A 19,247-nucleotide genomic window follows, 5' to 3' on the forward strand; every position below is an offset into this window, starting at 1 on the left:
AATTTCACATTTCTCCCCTATCCATGTTTCATCACAAGTACAGTTATAGTCGAAGGTCACTGGGTCACTAGCGCACACTCCATTATTTTCACATGGCGTCCACGTACACGGGTCATCGCGTGTTTCGCACGTGTCTCCACTGAACCCAAAGGCACACGTACAATTGTATGTGAGCATAAAGCCTTCAGTACAAGCTCCATCATTTTTACACGGTTGACTCGAACAGATTGGACTGATTTCACAGTGAAACCCTGAAATGAAATTGGAAATTATTCTTGTGTCTTTCTATTTCTAGCAAAAACAGAATCTACGTTGCGCAGGCAGGTGAGACAGACAAGAGACTGCACTACGCCCTAATCCCCAAAAATCTTACTCACCGTGATAGTCATCTAGACAGTTACACCTATAAGATCCGGGGTTGTTGATACAGGTACCGTTATTCTGACAGGGGCTGGTTGAACATTCATCAATATCCATATCACAATTCTCCCCAGTCCAACCTGCAAATGCAATTAAGGTCAAGTATTTTTAGTGGAAGAGTTTAAAGGTTTCACACATCCCTCTGTCGAAATCCAACCCATGATATGTAAGTCAAGTGTTAGAGTTGACTCATTGATTACATTCGAAAGCACTGTCTGTGGCATTTGAGAGTGCATCTTACGCCTTTTTACATTTAAAAAGAGTCTACGATCATCAAATCTCGAATGACGAGTAATATATGTTTATCTCTGATCCTACAAAAAATGAACCATTAGCTAAGGACTCGGACCCATACCAACCCCATCATAACCCCAAGACACACCAGAAACCTATGTATTGCAACTAACCTTCATTGCATATTTTAGCCCCAGTGACTTGGTTACAAGTATAGAAGCCATTTTCAGCATTACTCTGTGGTTTACAGAACACAGCACAATTTCTGGTATAATAGTGAGTATCACATGATACACGGACATCCAGTTCTAACCTGTAATTGAAACAAATACAATAGAGTTTTGCGTCCTATTGTTCTAGCAAAGAATGTACTGATTGTAGTAGGCTGAGAGAAATCGGGACAGCGGTTTTAGTCTTTTCTTGATCTGTTTCCAGCTGTATATACGGATCCACCTGCTAATCTGATAACGTCATGCAATAATATATGACATTTGCCCGGAGAGGCTTCAGCTCTTTTCTATTCTCTTCGATTTTCAACATTGCTTGGGTGGAACCAAATGCAAAGAATGTGGGACTGTAAAGAACAATTAGACAAGAGATGAGTTTTCACAGTGGTGATAACAATATGTGAGCATTCTTTGCATTGATATATATGGGCAATGACAGAAAAGTTATTTACCTAGTCCGGGCTGCCAGTAGCTCTGCTGTGTAACGAGGGGGTTTGGTCGGCAATCTATAAATACTTTTAACAAGAGTTTCAACGAAATCATCAGTATTATCATCCAGATCCACTATTTTAACTCGAACTAAGGCTTTACCCTACATTTAATATAAAATAAACATGTTGGTTGGTAGATGACAAGTTAACGTCCACTTCAAGCAAGAGCTGGTAAGATAAAACATAGATCACTGATTAGTAACTATATCATTAAGTAGCAACGCGATACTACGAGACATCGAGTGAATTGACAATAAATCGTGATACCACATCGATACGATGAATGGCATCACATTATTTGCTTAAATATATTAGATCACAATATTACCATACTGCAGTGTTATGATATCCATACTGCCCTGTTCACTTAGTATTTTGACACTGAATCGTATACGAAAATGAATTTAAAAAGTATCACGATATGTTAATAAATCAAGTACATTGCCAGTAAATCGTATCACGATATTACGATACGTTCAATGATATTTCCTTGAAATGGAAGTAGCTGTGCCTATAATATACGATAATATCATGATAAATTGCCAGTGTATCGTATCACGTTATAAGTGATACGTTATTGATGTTAATTCGTATTCGTATCACAATATCGTGATAGCCGTAACAAAAACCTACAAGAGCTAATGCAATTGTTCATATCTTTAGATAAAAATGGATTTCTTACCGGCCAAGAGTCAAAATGAACTTTAAAATAATTTGGTTGATTTCCTATGTAGCTACCAAAACTTGGAATATTGTCTTGGTTTACCACTTCCCCAGAGGTATAACAGCTGACTCTACTCATACTGTAATAATTGAAAATAAACCACATAAAAAATTATAAGTTATTTCAATCAATATCGATTGTATTTGTAGGCGATGCAAAGTAAGCAACAGACAAAAAAAGAAACGAAATTTTTAAAAGTTCTGAAGTTCAAATCCATAATAATTGTCTGTTTTATCTATAAACTGTGCTTCTAATATGCCATTGAAGGATTATGTAATTTTTGATGCTTCAATAGGTCAGATGACTTACAAGTAATATTGCATTAGTCGATTAAAGGAGTTTTAAAGACATTTTCTAGTTTTTGTCTGTGTATCGCATATTTGCACCGAGCCGATTTCTGTAGTTCCGACAATTAGTGCTAGACAAACATCACAAATACCATCGAGCCAAATTCAGTTTTTGAGACGGATACGGCAGAGAAATGGCAGCTATAATTGAACTCGATCTTTTACAGTCCTATTAAAGCTACCATGCTCTAATTAGACTAAAATTAATTATTAAAAAAATATTATTAATTTGAGTGTAACTAGAGCATGATAGCTTTAAGACCTAAAAAACGAAATTCTTTATCATTTCATTAGTCAAACATGCTACAGGTACATAAGCCAGTTTCTCATAAAACAAGGATATAACCAAGTTGTAGCCAGCTGATTGGCTGATAGAAGCAGGATGTAAAACTACATTGGTCTTACCCAGGTAAACGATCCACGCACAATTTGAACTGATGGTCACATTCGGTAGGGCAAAAGAATAGTTTTCCATCACAACAATGGCCGTTAGCGCCGTCGCCTTCATCGTTATAATAACTTACAAATTTAAACTCGAGAATACCACTACTTGCCGAGTCCTGAAATGAAATGAAATGAAAACTCTGAAACGAGGTTTACATTTTACAGTAAAGCAATGGAGGAAGATTGCTGAGTCCTGGAACAAAATGAAATGAAATTAAATGCAGGACAGGCTCGGTACCTGATACTAGGCTAATCTGTTCAAGTGAAACGCGATAGTAATATAGTTGTTCCGAACTTGTTGAAGAGACGATATATCTCTGGTTCTTTTTAGCAGCAGAACAGATATTGAGCAGAGGAGTGGAAATCAGTTGGTCCGACTTTGCCCCCTCCCCCACCCCACTTTTTGTGGGCCTTGCCCGGCCCCCCTAACCGAATGTTTCTCTGAAACTCCACTGTATATCCCTTTAATATTGTGTGTTTTATGTATATGATCGTACCAGGATGTGCTCGAAAATACACATAATATTTTAATATTGTTATATGAATAAAACCATAATTATATAATCGAAGTGTATGAATATCAATAGTTTGTATGGGATATAAGAATATTCGTTACATATTATATTATTGGCCCTGTATACACACTGACTCAACCTATGAATAGAGCCTATAGTCGAAGTACGATTCAAATTCAAAACCGTATTCAACAGCTATATATTTACGTGTTATTTGTAGGTACAATAAATAATAACAAGTGCTATATAAACCAAACTTATTGTGTTTGAAATGAAAATAATATAAACTCCTAGTGTTAAAGCAAACCTACAGATATACAGTGCTGTTTCTAGGAAACATCGGTTGAGGAGGCGAGCAGGGGCACAAGGAAGGGGCACAAGGGAATTTTACATATGCCATTCTTTCACTACGTAAGATGATACAGAATCTGAAAGTAAGGGGGGAGGGTGGCCCGCCTGCCTCTTTTCTGCACCCCCGCCCTTGCCCCCCGTAAGAACGTCACTGCAGATATCCTCGGTTAGTAGCAGACAAACGTATTAGCACTGCACATTTTACACTTGACTTACATGTGGCCTAAATATTTTGTCGTAATATGTATTAAAAATTCAGAAAAAAAAAGAAATATACATAAACTTCAATCAGCTTTGATGTTAAAAATGATAGTTTTAATTGACGTAAGAGACAAACTGCTGGGGGCTTTTTAATATTCTTTTGACATAAATTATCTATCTAAGGGTTATTTCTGATGGTTAGTCCGAGACGCTGAACACACGCTCATCTTCTGACCTAGGACAGTGCTTTAATGAAACTATGTTGTCATCACCATTTTAAAACTACTGGTGGAATTGAAAGGATACAGTCGTTTATTTATTTTAATATTTCTCTTATTATAATGTATAATTCTTAATAAACCGTCTTCTTAGGCGTAAAACTCCAAGAAAAAATAGTGGTGATGCAACTGATACATTGCTACATCACGATGGAACGAAAGAAGAAAGAAATAAAGAACGAAAGAAAGGAAAAGAAAGAATGAAAGGAATAAAGAACGAAAGAAATGACGAAAAAAGGGAAAAAAGAAAGAAAACTGGCATACGGACTACACCACGGAAAGAAAAAATAAAATAAAGGTTAACGGTTTATATTCGAGCTACGTCACGGTCAGGTAGTTTAATACTATAATAATAACCTTAGGCTCTGTCGAATTTCGTCCTAATTTGGCAGTTCAAACACGATTAATATCCATGTATCATAGACCTTATTACATATTACACTTTTTCTTATATAAAAAATGTCGAACTGGGCCATATTGAATACTAATTAATGTTGAATACATTTTCTCTTTCGATTTGAAAAATCCAAATTACATATTATTATGCTTCGGTGACTTAGTGAATGACGGTGCTTGCTCGTTGATTATTCCGTTTTCATTTCCGACATGTGTTGGATTTTTCAAAACGATGTCCCTTTGTCAGTGATGCAGGTCGGAGGGGCTGAGATGGGAAAAGCGTCTAGTTGTTCTGACCCCGAGTGCTACAAACTGTGCACTTTTCTGATCCCTCGACAGTTCGAAATTGAAAAGATTAGGCTTATACCACTATTCTGGAAAAAAATTTCCCCATTGCACACTGTAAGGGTGTTGTCTTCATAAGCCCAAGGTGTATATTAAACACTGGAAAAGCTAGTACTAGACATTGTCCGTCTTCATTAGCCCAGTGGGTGCAAACTTTATATTACTATATTTCCCTTTAAATACAATCACATGATGATCATAGAAATCACTGTAAGGTCAGTAGTACACAACAACTGATGACGTAATCAATATGTGTTATTGACATGTGGCTGTTTCTATTGTGTATTTAACCTGAATTCTTCTACAATATTTGGATAATCTACATCATTGAATATTTGAGGTTTGAATTTTTGACATTTTATTATTATCATGAATTTCGTCCAGTGAACTTCGAACTGCGCATGTCAATAAGTCTTCAACTCACTTTACTTATCTATGGACGCTTTGTTGACAAATAAAAATATCAATATATATATATTAACTATGTAGACTCTGAAAAAGTGCTGAGATAACAAATAAATAACAAATAATCATTATTAGCTATGTGGACTCTCTGCAAGGAAAGCTGAGATGACAAACCTAAATACCAAAAAAATATTATTAGCTAAGTGGACTCTCTGCAAGGAATGCTAAGTTGACAAACCTAAATACCAAAAAAATATTATTAGCTAAGTGGACTCTCTGCAAGGAATGCTAAGATGACAAACCTAAATACCAAAAAAATATTATTAGCTAAGTGGACTCTCTGCCAGGAATGCTAAGTTGACAAACCTAAATAACTAATAATCATGCATCGCTAGTAGGAGTATTAAGTGACCTGACATGTCCATGGTTCAGGTATTCAAATATATTTGTAGGCCAATGTGTGTATCGCCAACAAGATTTATGTTTTTTTAACAATTTCACCAAGCTCTGTGTAATTATTTAACATTGTAAAGCCACATGTGACAACCATAAAAGTAACATGTGGTATTAATACGTCTTCTTTAGGATTTACACCATATTAATGTGCCGTATTGTCCAAGGTCTCATTTCATATCTCGCCTCCGTTCCAAAATGGATTATTTTTAGGGATGTATGAAGGGTGTGCTCTCCATCTCGGAACCTTTGATCTCTTCAATGTATCATCAAAACACTACGTAACGTTATAACAGAGCCACTCGTTCAGTATACAAAATATTTCATTACAAATAAAGACACTACGTAACGATACAACAGAGTGACTCGTTCAGTAGACAAAACAATAAAGACACTACAGAGCGTTGTAACAGAGTGACTCGCTCAGTAGACAAAACAGTTAAAACACCACGTAACGTTAAAACAGAGCCACTCGTTCAGTAGAAAAAAAAAACATTAAAAAAGGCTACATAACGACTAAGTAACTGAACGCAAGACAGGTATATCATGATGTGGTACACAAAACAAAGAATTCAAGTACAACATCTAAAGCATATGTTACTTTCGTCTCGTCACGTTCGTTCATCCTACTTTTTAGACAAAGTTTATATTTAGCTTGTTAACTTTCTAATAATAAAAGATTTAAAAACTTCTTTTGAATTATGAGTTAGGTCGTTTTGAAGAAATGCTGGTTTTACCGACGTAATTCCCAAGTATAAATTTAGTCGAAATTTCCTGTTTCATTTTACAAAAAAAAATTGAATTGCCATTGAATTAAACAAATTCATACCCAAAATTTCACATTTTGTGAGTGGTTAGTGTACAGTAAAATGCTTGGGTAAGGTCAACACAGTAAGATACAGAACAGTAGGATATAAACTCCATTTCATTTCATTAGTCTAATAAGATACAGAACAGTAGGATATAAAACTTCATTTCATTTCATTAGTCCAATAAGATACAGAACAGAAGGATATAAACTCCGTTTCATTTCATTAGTCCAATAAGATACAGAACAGTAGGATATAAAACTCCATTTCATTTCATTAGTCAAATAAGATACAGAACAGTAGGATATAAAACTCCATTTCATTTCAATAGTCCAATAAGATACAGAACAGTAGGATATAAAACTTCATTTCATTTCATTAGCTCAATAAGATACAGAACAGTAGGATATAAAACTACATTTCATTTCATTAGTCCAATAAGATACAGAACAGTAGGATATAAAACTACATTTCATTTCATTAGTCCAATAAGACTACAAGTAAATTTCCATTTCAAACTTTGTGAAATAAAAATCTATACTTCAAAATCCCTTTACAAACCCGTACTACCGTATCGATGGGAATATAATAATCATAGATAATTTCTATACACTGATAATGTTATTGACATCAAAATAGTCTACCATAAACATGGAGAACAGATAGGGTAAAGTAGGGCAAATTCTTGTCCAAAATCAATGATGAGACTGGGTATTTCCTTAGCTTTCTTAAATATTGAGCTAGGTTACAATATACTTATAACATTTTAGAAACTTAAGAAACAATATCTAAATAAAAACTTCGGGAATTCCTCAAAACTTGTATAATTTACAGAGCTTCATTGCTTATAAACAAAGAAGCGTATCAATTACTTAAAAAATCATACACAAACAGAAATAGATATGATACATTATATAAATCCCCTTTTAAATACCTACACTGACAAATCAAATATCAAATTTATGAAATAAAATATTTAGGAAATAAATTTTCCCTTATTTCCACTTATTTCATTCATAAATTGAACAATTTTTTCTATTAATTCAATTCATTTTTTCAATTTATGTTGTTCTTTGTTTTCGTTGAGAGTCCAAATTGAATTTTATAAGCTATCTTTGTTTAGTTAAGAAAAGTAATTTAAAGTTTATACAGTTATTAAAAAATAGAGGGCACAATATATCTCCTTGTATCATACCGTATCAATTATTGATATTTCTGATGTTCTCTCCATCTCCACTAAAACCACCCACCCCCCCCCACCCCCCTCCGGTACCTCACCCACCCCCAACCCTTCAGGTTTTGATTAGAATGTCAATCCAGACTGAAACGTAATAATGAAACTTTGTTAATAATAATGCCTTATTGTGTCCCCTCTCCCCCCACCCCACTTCATTTTTCGAACCGAATGCCCACGCAGTACTAAAACTATGTTAATAACCCCCAGGGCATGTGACAATGATAATACTCTATTGTTAAAAATCCGTTCAATCTCTTTTGACCTACAATACTTCTCTATGATGTAGGTGACGAACATTATATTTCCCCTGTAGCACGAGTGAAATATATTATGTTTACCAGTACTGTATCTTGTACACCAGAAATAAGACACAGATCATAATTGTCTTGCCCTGAATATGAACTTTTGTTATTTGAAGACGATATTTGTTGTGGACAATTTATCCAATAAATAGCGAATAGATAGAAATCTTCTCTTTCCAGAAAACATCAATTAAATATTAATGTCCATGTAAACAAGCTTTGCGTCAGCAAGGGACTCTGAGTTTTGACAAACCAAATCCCCAAGCGACAATCTGGTAACTGAAGAGGTTTTCCGGTTGTTTAAATATGCCCTGCATCAACGATGACAATTCTGGAAAGTGTAATTTTAGAAATGCTCAAACGTAATAGAAAAGCTTAAAGCTTATATTCAAAAAATCACATTCAAATTACCCGACTGACTGATTCTCTTGATGATATTTATTGCTTATCTTTTTACATCAACTCTCAAAGATAAATTTTTTGCTTGCTTTGTGGAAAACAACATCTTTTCAATTTGTTCATAGTCAGAAATTGTTCAAATGATGAAGAAAAAAAGGTCATTAAAAAATGATAACACATATAATTGTAGACACACAAAATGCACAGAAAACAATCATCAACAGGAAATTACTGTCGTTCATCACCATATCATTTCCACAGGCCATAAGAAATATAGGACACAATACAGCTCCCTGACTCACTCCGTCACGTTTGACCTTTTAATGTATTCAATAAAAACGCAGTACAGTTGTTCCAAGGTCAAACTGTTTCTCATCAATAGAATATATGTTATTGACATATTTAATACAATATTTCTTTTTTATATTTCTTGGTTAATATATATATTAATAGGAGTTTTACGTCCTACTATTCTGTTAATCAAGTCTAATTGTCATACTGTTGTTTTCTTTAGTAATGAATATGTATACCAAATAAACTCTTACAGCGGACTCCCTGAAACTAATAGAGTTGACAAACCTACAGCATTATTTGCCATGTGAACTCTCCAAAGGAAATGCCAAGTTTCAAAAGACAGTCAGAGAGTATAGCATTTGCAGATTATTGTCCTAGTAAGACAGACACCGTCATGAAGTATACATTAAGAGAAAAAAGTTTCTAAAATGACACAAGCAAGTATTTTGTTCTAGGCTAATTTTCGTTTTGGATAAAGGCCTCAGTAGCTCATCTATTAAGTCAATAAATATTATTTTTGACCCGACTATTACCGTGTATAATAACAAGGTGTAGATATTGAGCGAGGTAAAGAAAGTATATCCTTTGTAAACCGACTTGAATACCCCAATGTTTACATGACAAACATTACGGGTCTGCGAAAATTGACTAAGATTGTAACGAGCTGGATTGTCGTCTATCTTAGGTGCTAATAGTTAACAGTACGATTGGGGCTGTAGGGGATTAAGAAGAGATTGTGTGTTTGTGGGCGGGGTTTGGAGGTGTGACAGTTAGAGGGCATGATTGGAACAGGACAGGGCTTGGGTTCAAGGTGCGAGAAGGCACTAGCTCCTACTGTGTGAAAGTCTGATTTTGAGTTCATTGCTAGTCACTCGGGGGTATATCTATTCTACCAGAGGTTCAACCCCAATATACCGTGCCAAACAAAGCTTGTTTTCTTGAACAACCTTGGTATAGGGTACTCTTTGACCGAGTTAACTTTTTGATCTCGTTTTCTCGACTTTGTTTTGAGTTGTTTACGTTCTGACAACAGTTTATTGGCTTAAAATTATTCTGTACTAACAGTTAATACTAAGACAAGGCATGAAACGATGATAATATATCAAAAGCAACACCAAGACGAGATAAACTCAAATTAAACGTCAAACACGGCAGCAAAGACACTTTGTTTAAGTTTAAAACGAACTGAAAGATGCCAAATTAATTCAGGAAATGACAGAAAACATGAACATACCTTAATAAAACTCAACAGAATAAAGGTAACAGCTAGTCCTTGATAAAGAGTCAGCATTGTTGACTATTGGACAGTCCGTTAGTTATTAGTATGCTAAAGACCACCGTTCATAAATACACTGTATATGACAGTGTGTCGTGTCAAACGTCCTTCAACCAACTGTAGTCTGTGTGTCGTGTTTACAGGTGTTATGAAATTAACGTTCTCTTCTGGTCTCTGTCATAGTTATACGCCGTGAGTGAACGGTGACACGGATTAGCCGAACTGCCCAGCTTGTCCACTCTATTTGATATGGTGATTTGATAGAAATGACTCCTCGTTGTGCTTTGTTTTAAAGGGGTGTAGCCATTAAATATTTCTTTATCAGCTAAAGAGCACAGTTTAAGATTTTGCCGATAGCATGGCATCTAATGAAGAATATTGTTGTCGCTTGTCCGTTTAAAATGGTATCTAGAAATCGCATAATAATGCCTTTCTGAGAATGTAAAAAGATTTTCTTTAATTAAAGGGATGCAGCCGTTTAAATATTTCTTTATCAGCTTAAACGAGCCCAATTTATGAGAGAATATTATTGGGCAGCTATGACCAGTGTGGTATGGCAGGGTATGCTTACTGTTCTAGACACCTGATACCACTTTTCATTATGAAATACTTACTCACTTAACATTGATATACTTCCTCATGTTTAAAGTTCACTAACTTTTAGCAATATTTTGCCAATATGTTGTTTTTGATTTCGTTAGTACGAAGTACTTGGTTTGCAGATTTGTAATTTTTCGCATATTTCCTTTCGTCTCAATTTCAGATCTTACTGATATTATGATACGAAGAAAAATTTTACGAAGCTAAAAAGAGAACAATTACGATCTTCACTTCGGACAGCAAGTTTATCAAATTGTAGACGTACCATACGCCAGCTTTTCATTCTTAAATGTGTTTTTATAGCTGAAAGTGGTATCTTGTGATCAATGTTACCATTTTATCACAGTATACATCTGTATATTTTGTGGTCTGAATCATAGCTCAGTAATGTCCACGAGTTATCTCTCTTGGAACTCTTCTGTTTATGGAGACGAGAAGACGCCTATCAATTCTCAGTGATGAAAACTTCAAATTCCTACTCCAAACTTTAAGGTTTAGCTAACCACAACGTATCAATGTACTTTACTCTGAACGTGTCGTGCCATATTAGGTAACCGAAGGCAAGACAGACGATGTTGAAAACTGGTTTATTCACATCCTTCTCAAACCAAACAGGTATGCCATAAATAATTGTCGTTTTAACTTAGTGCGTTATAACTTTATACACAATCAAGGTAAAGTGGGGGGGGGGGGGAGGTTAATAATTTTTGTAAATGGTCCTAATCCCTATGTAATATTTTACTATAATTTATGTTTGAACTAGCAAGGTAAGGTTGGTACTATTGTGTCAGGGAATTGCAATATTGTTGTCTTTTTGCATCGTGAATTACCTTCCCTTATTATTTTTCCTCCTTGTAAATCCACTTAGCCACCACAGCCAAATCTGCCATACCGTGTAAGGTTGGCAAATCAAAGACACCGTTATGTACCTGACATTTGTCTTCCATACTACGCTGTATAGATTGTCCTATTGACAGTTTGTGTACGGAGTTGGTCATTGTTAGAAGTTATGATCTATTGTTTATTGTTAAAGTATATGTCACACAGTTAGACAGGCGGCCAGTTTGAACTCTACACATGCGTGGGTTGGTTGACCTTGATTTGGTGGACGTGCTTCGCAAAACCGAGACACAAGGAAGCTGGACATGATGACAGACCTACACATATTATAAATGTAAGACAAATGGACAAGACGTGACGACATTTAATTACAAGACTTCGACAAATGGACAAATTTATTAGCTTTAACTCCACTAAATTTGCAACTGTTGCGGTTATCGCAAATCATGCTCAACCTTCCGGAGCACTTGATGCTATTCTGCGACAGAATTCCATTTCATTTCATTAGCTCAATAAGATACAGAACAATAGGATAAAAAAAATCCATTTTATTTCATTAGTCTAATAATATACAGAACAGTAGGATATAAAACTCCATTTCATTTCATTAGTCCAAAAAGATACAGAACAGTAGGATATAAAACTCCATTTCATTTCATTAGTACAATAAGGTACAGAACAGTAGGATATAAAACTCCATTTCATTAGTACAATAAGATACAGAAAAGTAGGATATAAAACTGTATTTCATTTCATTAGTTCAATAAGATACAGAACAGTAGGATATAAAACTCTATTTCATTTCATTAGTCCAATAAGATACAGTACAGTAGGATATAAAACTCTATTTCATTTCATTAGACCAATAAGATACAGAACAGTAGGACATAAAACTCCATTTCATTTTATTAGTCCAATAAGATATAGAACAGTAGGGTATAAAACTCCATTTCATTTCATTAGTTCAATAAGATACAGAACAGTAGGTTATAAAACTCTATTTCATTTCATTAGTCCAATAAGATACAGAACAGTAGGATATAAAACTCCATTTCATTTCATTAGACCAATAAGATACAGTACAGTAGGACATAAAACTACATTTCATTTCATTAGTCCAATAAGATATAGAACAGTAGGGTATAAAACTCCATTTCATTTCATTAGTCCAATAAGATACAGTACAGTAGGACATAAAACTCCATTTCATTTTATTAGCTCAATAAGATACAGAACAGTAGGGTATAAAACTCCATTTCATTTCATTAGTTCAATAAGATACAGAACAGTAGGTTATAAAACTGTATTTCATTTCATTAGTACAATAAGATACAGAACAGTAGGATATAAAACTGTATTTCATTTCATTAGTTCAATAAGATACAGAACAGTAGAATATAAAACTTCATTTCATTTCATTAGTCTAATAAGATACAGAACAGTAGGATATAAAACTACATTTCATTTCATTAGTACAATAAGATACAGAACAGTAGGATATAAAACTTCATTTCATTTCATTAGTCCAATAAGATACAGAACAGTAGGATATAAAACTACGTTTCATTTCATTAGTTCAATAAGATACAGAACAGTAGGATATAAAATTTGCTAAAGTAAAATCCTTTTATTATATTTGTTCAATAAAGTTTAGACAGGGGGGGGTAAAATTGATTATTTTAATATTATTTATAATTTATTTTATAGTGGGACTCTGTGACAGTATAATATAAGTAGGTCACGTAATTTATAAAACCCTATTTACTGCCTTTGTTAAATATTATTAAAAGGGAATATCTAAAAATAACACTACTTAGTAAAGTTGGATGTCGGTAAGCAGGGTCCGAAATATTCTTCTGGGTGTAGAGGTGTTTAGGAGGGCAGGCGGGGTTGGGTTTGGAGGGGGTGGCTTCTCTGTACATGTGGATACCTTAAAGCATATCTTTGATGATATATTTTGCCTTTAAAAAAACCTCGTATATTTGTCGTACGAAATGTTTTGAGCAAAAACACAAGGAGACAGAATAGAAGAGGGGAGAGAGGGGGTTTCAGTCTCTCTGATTTATTTTGGCCACTTAAATCTGTCGAAAATATTCTCACCTTTGACCTTTTACCTTTATATAATTAGTCTTCCCATGAGTTATAGACAAGTGCCCTGACGACATTTCCCCCATTGTATAACGCATAGTGTTGCCATTCTTAAAATCAGTTTCACTCCACTAGTAGAACAGTAGGATGTAAAACTTCAATTAAGTTTGAATTTATCTTTACACAAATGTGAAATATTTGGGTAGGATTGTCAAGTTAAAAACAAACAAGTTTCAAGAATTCCATCTTATAATGTATACTAGAAAACAACATACTAATTGGAGATATGCCTGAATAGATAGTAACGAGTGACACCGATCGTATTTGATCTATTTATCAACCTTGTTCGACCACTCACTCCTATCGTACCTTTACCTTGTTATCAAGTACCTTGCATTTATCTATTTCGTGATATACATCCACGCTTCCACGGTAGCTACCTATACTTCTAATTTTGACGAATTTTATTCATTCAAGGGCGATAACTCTAGGACTTGTTGTTACCCTCCAACGCATCGATTAGAAAATACATTTTCAGTAATCCGACACTTCAAACCCTCGTTTGACACCCATCCACGCACAAACCCTTACCCCTAAGCTATTCGATCTAGATCCCCGGTACACTACTTGGCGTGTTTTCATCCCCTGGGGGTGTGGCACTAGGGTGTCAGGGATGTGGTCAACTGGTGTAGGAGAAAAAAAATTATTTTGAATTGAGAGAGCACCTCACAATAACACATGCTGGAAATGTAGATGAAACAAATTTTTGGGAGTGTGAAAGGTCCAATTGATTGCTGCAGGGGTGTGAAGGCTAGAAGGCCGGGACCCACTAATGTAGATCATTCAGGTTGGAAAAGAACTGTCTCATAGAACACCCACCTACACGTTTGTACCACCACCCACCCCCCTCCATCACGTCCGTAGTCCAATACGACAGGGAAGTATTTTGCGCATTTGTTTTAGTTTGTGAATGAGTAAGAGATCACCCACTGTCAAATTTCATGTCAAACTACCAACTTGAAACATTTAAACTGATAAATAGAAAGCGTGAAAGATGTCATCCTCCTACACCAGGTTGTTTTACTGTCGACCTGTCAGTTTCTGACCTGGATACCAGTTTTTTTGACATGAGGTATATCATCATCATACAAGTATTCGTCATAGTCACAAGTCAGCAAGGTCGTTGTCGTTTCTGAGTGAGGTACTGGTAGGCATTAGATGTGAGAAAATTGTTATTTATGTGGTCTATCTGAAAGTAATTCAGAATAAGAACAGAAGAAAACCCAATATCAAGACCCTTAATCCTAATTTCTAAATAAAGTGTCTGCTCCACCCTAGGCCTGTACATTTGGGAGAATGAAACCCTCCCTTCCCCGAAATCTAAGTTGTCAAACCTAGACACCAGATGAACATTATTAGCCATTTGGACTCACTGAAAGCGATACTTGATAAAACCTTTTATTAAAAATAACTTTATTGGCTGGTTTTTCTGAAAAAATATACCCATAAACTGGCTTGACTCGAGTTAGTTCTCCATGTAATTTAATGCAGTGGTTACTCGTTCAAATCACTATCTTATATTTGTTCACTTGAAAATGGCAAGGAAAATCCTTATATCCTCCTACAAATTATTCAAATTATCCGATATTCCTAACATACATCACGATCAACTGTTCAATAAAACTTTTAAACAATTCTGGTCGAGATGACCTTAAAATTATCCACACTCCAACAACCAAGATGTATTTAGCTACATAGGAGCTACATGTATATCGTATTATTACCTGTTACAACAACCAACAGTCTCTTTCTGCTATATATATCCAATAGGATTGTTTCCATTGTTACATTGTTGACCTTAGTTTTGAAGTCCTCAGCAGTTAATATAATTTTTATGGCGGATGAATTAGTACAGAGTCACAATGGGTATTCAGTGGACAGAACTGAAGCTTGTTTGACTTTCGCCTCTCATTCTCAACTGAGTTCTTACATTATTGATTATGAGAGCACCCCCTTGGCATTTCTGTGACCTAACTTTCCCTACCCAATGAATCATTTAAGCGCTTCTGGGGGTATATTCAACAAGTTTCAGTATTGGATAAATTATAAACCATGTTCTGATTGTTTCAACAGATTGTTTGTGGACACTGATAAGTCAAGTCGGCACCTTCATCACAATAAAACCGTCCTCCGAGCTTCCGATACTGTGAGACTTCTCACGAGCTGGAGGCTCTGCGAACTCGTCCACCTCTTCCGAATCGGACACAACTGGTGAAGTGTTCACTGACATTCCCATCGTGGATGCCGAGATCCGTCTATCGTCCATTACACTGAGTCGACTCTTATTGGAATGTGCTGAAGTCTTGCGTTCATCCGCCACTTTGGGTTCGGATTGTTTGTTATTACCACCGTTTCCGGTTGCGTTTCCGGTCATTGAAATGTACTGAGACGTATCCAGTTCCTCCGATCCGGACTCACATATCTTCTGATGTTTTCCCGGGTTTGTAACAATGTTCCCTTCATCGGAAGAGTTACTGGACAAGGAGATGATGTCCTCGGATCTTTGCAACCGACTGTGATTTGGAGACATTTCTAATAGATTATAAGACGAGCGTCGTCTACTCATATTGTATTTTGGTTCATCTGGACTCAAACAATCTTTTGTGATATCCGGTTCAACAGTGTTCGAAGTGTTCGACTTATTTGAAATCTTTCGTTCACGACCTTTGGTATTAAACATTTCCAAGTCACCGATGCCTACTTCACTGTCCGGTGAAACTTTTCGTGATCGCGGCGACCATTTAACTATGCCTCCAACCAAGGACGACACTGAAGTCTTCCGCTTTCCGGAACTCGGCGGACTCAATTGTAGTGATTCGGTACTAGCCATTTTCCGGAAGCGATTCGCTGAGTATAAGCTTCCGGTTGGATTGGCAGCCATCATGTCTTCCCGGATTTCGGAGATAGGTCGACTGACGGCGTAATGACTAGATACCTTATTGGAAACTGGTTCGTGACACCGTACCGGTTCGGCTGCTAGCTCCGTTTCATCACACTGCGAATTGAGGTCTATCTCGGTCATCTGCGAGTTGGCACACTCTTTCTCGTTACGGGCAAGACCTGGTACCCACGGCACGTAAACATTCTCTCTTGGTTCTTTTGAGTGCCTTTTGTTATCCGTTTCTTTGCCTTTGTCCACATTTCCAGCACCTTTATCCATGGAAGCTGCTCCACCAGTAGCTGATCCTCCAGAAGCCCCTTTAGAGCTCTTAGCTTCTTTCGTTGGTTTCTTCTTCTTCTTAGCTGTCGCGTATGGACTGCTTCCGTCCTGAGTAGGAACATCAAATCCTATATTTGAGAAAATTCCGTTTCCAAAAGGTATTGGACGTCCAAACGTTTCACTATTGGTAGCCAAGTAGACGTTGTTGTCAAAGGCTGGTTCTCTTGGAGGGGTTTCGGGGATGGGCTCGCCAGAAGATGTTCGCTTCAGTGCCTTGTTGATTTTATACTTCTTTCTGAAATATTCATTAAATGTAAACACTTTAAAGCCAGTTAAAAAATACTGTTATGTGGGAAATAAAAATAAGATTCGACGTACAACATCACGCCAGAAAAGTCCCACAACATGCCAGATTGTTAAGGCTATAAGTACAGACGGTATTTTGTCCTCCACTAAAGGCTCGGCACATTAAATATGTTCCTACCTTTTACTGGTCCAAATGACTAGAGCTATTAGTAAAGAAGCTATGATGACCGTCAGTACGATGGCTATAACAATGATGTACCAATTACTCGACTGAAATAGACAAACAAATACATCAGTAGAATCTAATACACCAACATAAAGACAGGAGGTAGCAAACCTTCCTAATCTTAAATGTGGATATATTGATATTGATAAAGTTTGGAATTCAAAATAAATTAAATCATAACGCACCTGTTCCTCATCTACTTTAGCTGCTGGTTCAGGAATATCTGAAAGTAATTTAATGATATTTGATAACATAAATTGATACCAGTGCTGAATTTCAGTTTCGTTCAATAATGGTGTGGATTTATGCGACTACTCGTGCTTAGAAGCTCTACCTATCAATACATTCTTCTACAGTTTCATTTGCTATGTTCATTAGTTTCTTGCTGTGTCTCGGTGAGGTTGTGAACCTATCACTGATAGTATCAGAGAGGTTGACAAATCAACAATGGCCGAGAATGAAGCTGTAAAACTTACCTGTATGTCCAGAGGACTTGTATTCCGGAAGTAACACAGAATCCAGAGTTGTAACGGTCATGGACTCCTGGGTAGTCATCATCAACTCACAGTTCGTACCCACATACGGATCGTCGCAGAAGCAAACGTAACCAGAGTCTGTATCAACACATGATCCACCGTTCTGGCAGGGATTACTCGGGCAGCCTGGTACTCGATACTGACAAAATAAACCTGAAAATATCCAAAGAACTTTATTAGGATCAATTCCATTCCAAAGTATATAGCAGGTAATCCAAGTCCATAACTATTGCAACCCTCGTAACATAACATCTTTATGGCTCCTGTGAGATTGCCTTCAAGCAGGACATTAAACGGTGCTGAAAAGTAGGAAATAAAACTGTAACCTAATTCGTATCTTCGATTCCCAAAATAATTAATCCAAACGAACACGACAATATTGAGAAACCAACAGCTATCAAAGCTTATCCAAGTTGCTTTAGGATCGCAAAGACCATTAAAGTGTTATTCCACTGTTCATCGTGTACATTTTACTGGCTTACGCAGCTCAAAATTTCCATCTATCATGTTTCATATGTGACACATTAGACTGAGGTACATGAACATTGAAATGATATGTGAATTATGTTGATAATCTCTTCACAAGTCAGTAACACTATGCTTTAATCTGCAACTCTGACTCCCTCACTGTGGTAACTATTTCTAATACTTCATCAGTTCGACATGCGGAAGGGGTTTGTGGTAAAGGTGAAATTGTATACAACTATTGGAAGGTGGACAATTGTACCGAGGCTGGATGATATGCCTCCAGATAGCTAAAGCATTTTTTTCTACTGATCGATTTGTGTCAATGCTATTATTTTATAGTAGAAAGAACAAAAAGATTTTGAAAATGGATTTTATTTATGTCCTGCTGTTCCGATCCTGATTGAGCCAAAGACAATTCACAAGGCCAAGACTATTATCAATGAACAAATACCAATTGATGCCGTCAGACTCTGAGAGCAGGGGTGTATTTATATCTCAGGGGCTAGCTATGGTACGAATACATGGGTTGTCTCCCTGTAATTATATACTTGCCTGTGAAGCCGGGTTGGCAGATACACTCGTATTCACCAGGAAGATTCTTACAACCGGCTTCATTTTGACATACTCCCTGATCACATTCATTGATATCTTCCTTACAATCCACACCTTGCCAACCTGAAAATGGATCCATAACTATTTGTACACAATCCAGATCAAAGGTTGAAGATTTTCGATTGAATTTACACGATCGCTTATTTTGGGACTAATACTGAGTCGTTAACAAAGATTGAAAGAGACTGTGAGGACCGGCAACT

General features: G+C 36.1%; 1 protein-coding gene across 1 annotated transcript; it reads right to left on the bottom strand.

Moving 5' to 3' along the window:
* LOTGIDRAFT_72310 (hypothetical protein) lies at window positions 1-19,105 on the bottom strand (the record flags this gene model as incomplete). The annotated part of the gene is made up of 5 exons (XM_009067373.1): window positions 1-251; window positions 378-500; window positions 18,004-18,117; window positions 18,593-18,600; window positions 18,981-19,105. Coding segments are annotated over 5 exons (621 nt in total), but the record flags the coding sequence as incomplete, so codon positions are not given.
* Window positions 19,106-19,247: the final 142 nt, after the last annotated feature.

Source organism: Lottia gigantea, assembly GCF_000327385.1.
Source record: "Lottia gigantea unplaced genomic scaffold LOTGIsca_82, whole genome shotgun sequence".
NCBI classification, from domain to species: Eukaryota; Metazoa; Mollusca; class Gastropoda; family Lottiidae; genus Lottia; species Lottia gigantea.